Genomic DNA, 2,775 nt, shown 5'->3' on the forward strand with positions numbered 1-2,775 from the left:
TGCTTAGCAGTTAAGTTGCTTCTCTAAAAAACCGAAATCAGATAAAGTAGAAGTTGTTTTTCACCAATCATTAGCTTCTTAGATAAGATCTATGCGAAACATGCAACTCTCAAGGCACAAACAGATAATCGTGCCCTGCGTCCCCGCCCTTTTAAGCCGCCGGCGGCCGGCAGCGTCTTCCTCTCCTCCTCCGCCCGCGGTCCCATGGCCCGCGGAGGCACAACGCACTAGCGCAGTGCGCAGTGGGGAGACGCGAACGCAAACGCGAGCGGCAGTCCCACGAAGGCGCGGAGCGAGCGAGCGACGGCCGCCGGCGCCGCGGCGGAGAAGCGAGCAACTCCGTGCCTGTGCGTCTGTGCGAGCAGAGAGCGGCGGCGGAGCGGAGAAGACGGAACGCTCGCGGCCTAAATCACGCTCCCAAATCTTTTTGATTCCAACTAACCCAATCATCTAATCGCACCTCCTACCGAACCCCTGCCATGGCATGCCACGTACGCGACCTGGCCACCCAATCTGTGGCCTGTGGCCTGTGGCTGTGGGCAGTAAGACGACAGGCATAAGTTTTGACTGTATTGTAGTTGTAGCCTTGTAGGCTTGCCGGCTGCGGCTGCTCAGCTCTACGTTGTTCCGGAACCTTCTGCTTCGCCCGCCGTCACGCGACCGCGAGCACCACCGCTAGCATAAACCGGCGACGAACCCAAAAGTCAGGCATCACTGCGAGCCAAGTATAGCAAGGCGCGGAAAGGCGTCGAGTGGAGTGGCTGCGGTGCCTGCCCGTCTATCTTCGGGGAGCGTCTGGGGTTGCCGGCGGGGAGGCCATGGACCGGGGTCGAAGCGAGAGCGGCCTGCGGTCGCACGGGTCCGGCAAGGTCTCCTCTCGGCCGGGGTCGGGGTCGCTTGCGTTCCCGGAGGAGCAACGGTGCAGGCACGACGAGTTTGGCGACCGCCGCAGCATGACAGATGCGACGGCTCCGCAAGGCGGCACGGCTGCGCCGACGTCAGCGCACAGCACCGCAGCCCGCACGAGAGAACCTGCCCTTGCACGGGAGCACCGCGCGAGGATGGGCCTCGGACAAATACTGTTCCCCACAACCACAAGACTGAACTGCACCAAAACGTGGAGCTCGGACACGGACTCTGGACTCGGACACGAACACGGACACCGAGTGGAACAGGAGCTCGGACCCGGACTCGGACACGAACACGGACACCGCGTGGAACAGGAGCTCGGACACGGACTCTGGACGCTTCAATCCCGTGTGACTAGGTAATATATATTTACCGTGTAATCTCTTCGATTCACGGTCTCTCTACAACGTCCGCAGTTCCGTCTCTCGTGTTTAACGGCAGTCTCTCTACAACTTTACTGGATTTCTTTATTACAACAAGATGTTAGAATACCAAAACGTCGTTGGGGGACGGTTGAAGCTGAAGGGTAAAGCGCTGGACGTGAAAGATGGTGGAGTAAAGAAAAAGAAGAAGTACCAGCATGAGAAGTCGTCTCAGACTGAATCTGATAAGAATAGAGATGAAGAGAACCCACATCTTGACTATGACCATCTCACACCAGCAGAGCGCCGATACATGAAACAGAAGCAGAAGATCGACATGCAGAAGATAGCCAAAGTCGCCAACAAGTCACACAAGGACCGCATGCAGGACTTCAACCAGTACCTAGCTAAGCTCAGCGACCACTACGACGTCCCTAAAGTTGGTCCTGGCTAACATGGCCAATCTAGCTGTGTTACGCACGAACAATTGTATGCTGTGTGGGTCTATCTAGTTTTCTATTAGCATTTTATATATCGTTTTACAGTTGTTGTAAAACGACTTGTTGCCACCAGCAAACAATATTTATTTTCAAAGGCTTGTTCCAAGTATTTTGATCTCGTGTTTAAGCCTTTTTTTGTTGCCCGGTTTAGTTGCATTCATTTTATTCAAAATACGATCCGCTTTGATATTTCAAGGGAACTCATTTTCTTTCAATATATTGGCAGAGCTTAACAACAGATTAAAAACTAGAAAGTACAACTTCTGATGCAACATGAAGTTGGCTGAATCGAGGCCCACCTGAAGCAGTCTGAACCAAATCGAATTGATTGATGTTTGATGCAAAGAATTATTATTGAGTTTGTATATATTATTTCCATTTTCTCTGAATCAGAACAAACGCTCATGGACGTGAGAACCAATTGGAAATCCTTGCCCACCTATCGGCGTTTCGAGACCGGGGGGTCCCTAAGCCGACGAGTGAAATGTCGCCGCGTGCCCCAGCCCAGATGGGTCGGCGCGAGGCCAAGCGCGAAGGGGGGAAGTGAGGTGGCCGGAGATGGGTGTGAGAGAGGTGGAAATCCCGCGACCTTCGTGTTCGTCCCACGCCCAGGTCGGGTGCGCTTGCAGTAGGGGGTTACAAGCGTCCACACGGGAGAGGGAGCGAGCGGCCTCACGCGAGCGCCTGTCTCGTCCTCGTCCTCGTGCGGCCAACCCTCTCTAAGAGGGCTCTGGTCCTTCCTTTTATAGGCGTAAGGAGAGGATCCAGGTGTACAATGGGGGTATAGCAGAGTGCTACGTGTCTAGCGGAGGAGAGCTAGCGCCCTAAGTACACGCCATCGTGGCGGCCGGAGAGATTTTGGCGCCCGGTTTGTGTGATGTCGTGGCCGTCGGAGGAGTGCTGGAGCCTGGCGGAGGGACAGCTGTCGGGGCTGTCGAGTCCTTGATGACATCCTCTTGCTTTCGTAAGGGGGCCGAGAGCCGCCATCGTCAGGGAGCGTGCGG

General features: G+C 55.1%; 1 protein-coding gene across 1 annotated transcript; it reads left to right on the forward strand.

The window, feature by feature from the left end:
* Window positions 1–339: 339 nt before the first annotated feature.
* LOC103653892 (uncharacterized) lies at window positions 340–1,877 on the forward strand. Its single transcript, NM_001364309.1, has 2 exons — window positions 340–1,267; window positions 1,390–1,877. Exon 2 carries the CDS (start codon window positions 1,390–1,392, stop codon window positions 1,723–1,725), a length of 336 nt encoding a protein of 111 aa, NP_001351238.1. The 5' UTR covers window positions 340–1,267; the 3' UTR covers window positions 1,726–1,877.
* The last annotated feature ends 898 nt before the right edge of the window (window positions 1,878–2,775 follow it).

Source organism: Zea mays, chromosome 4 (assembly GCF_902167145.1).
Source record: "Zea mays cultivar B73 chromosome 4, Zm-B73-REFERENCE-NAM-5.0, whole genome shotgun sequence".
In the NCBI taxonomy this organism is placed as follows: Eukaryota; Viridiplantae; Streptophyta; class Magnoliopsida; order Poales; family Poaceae; genus Zea; species Zea mays.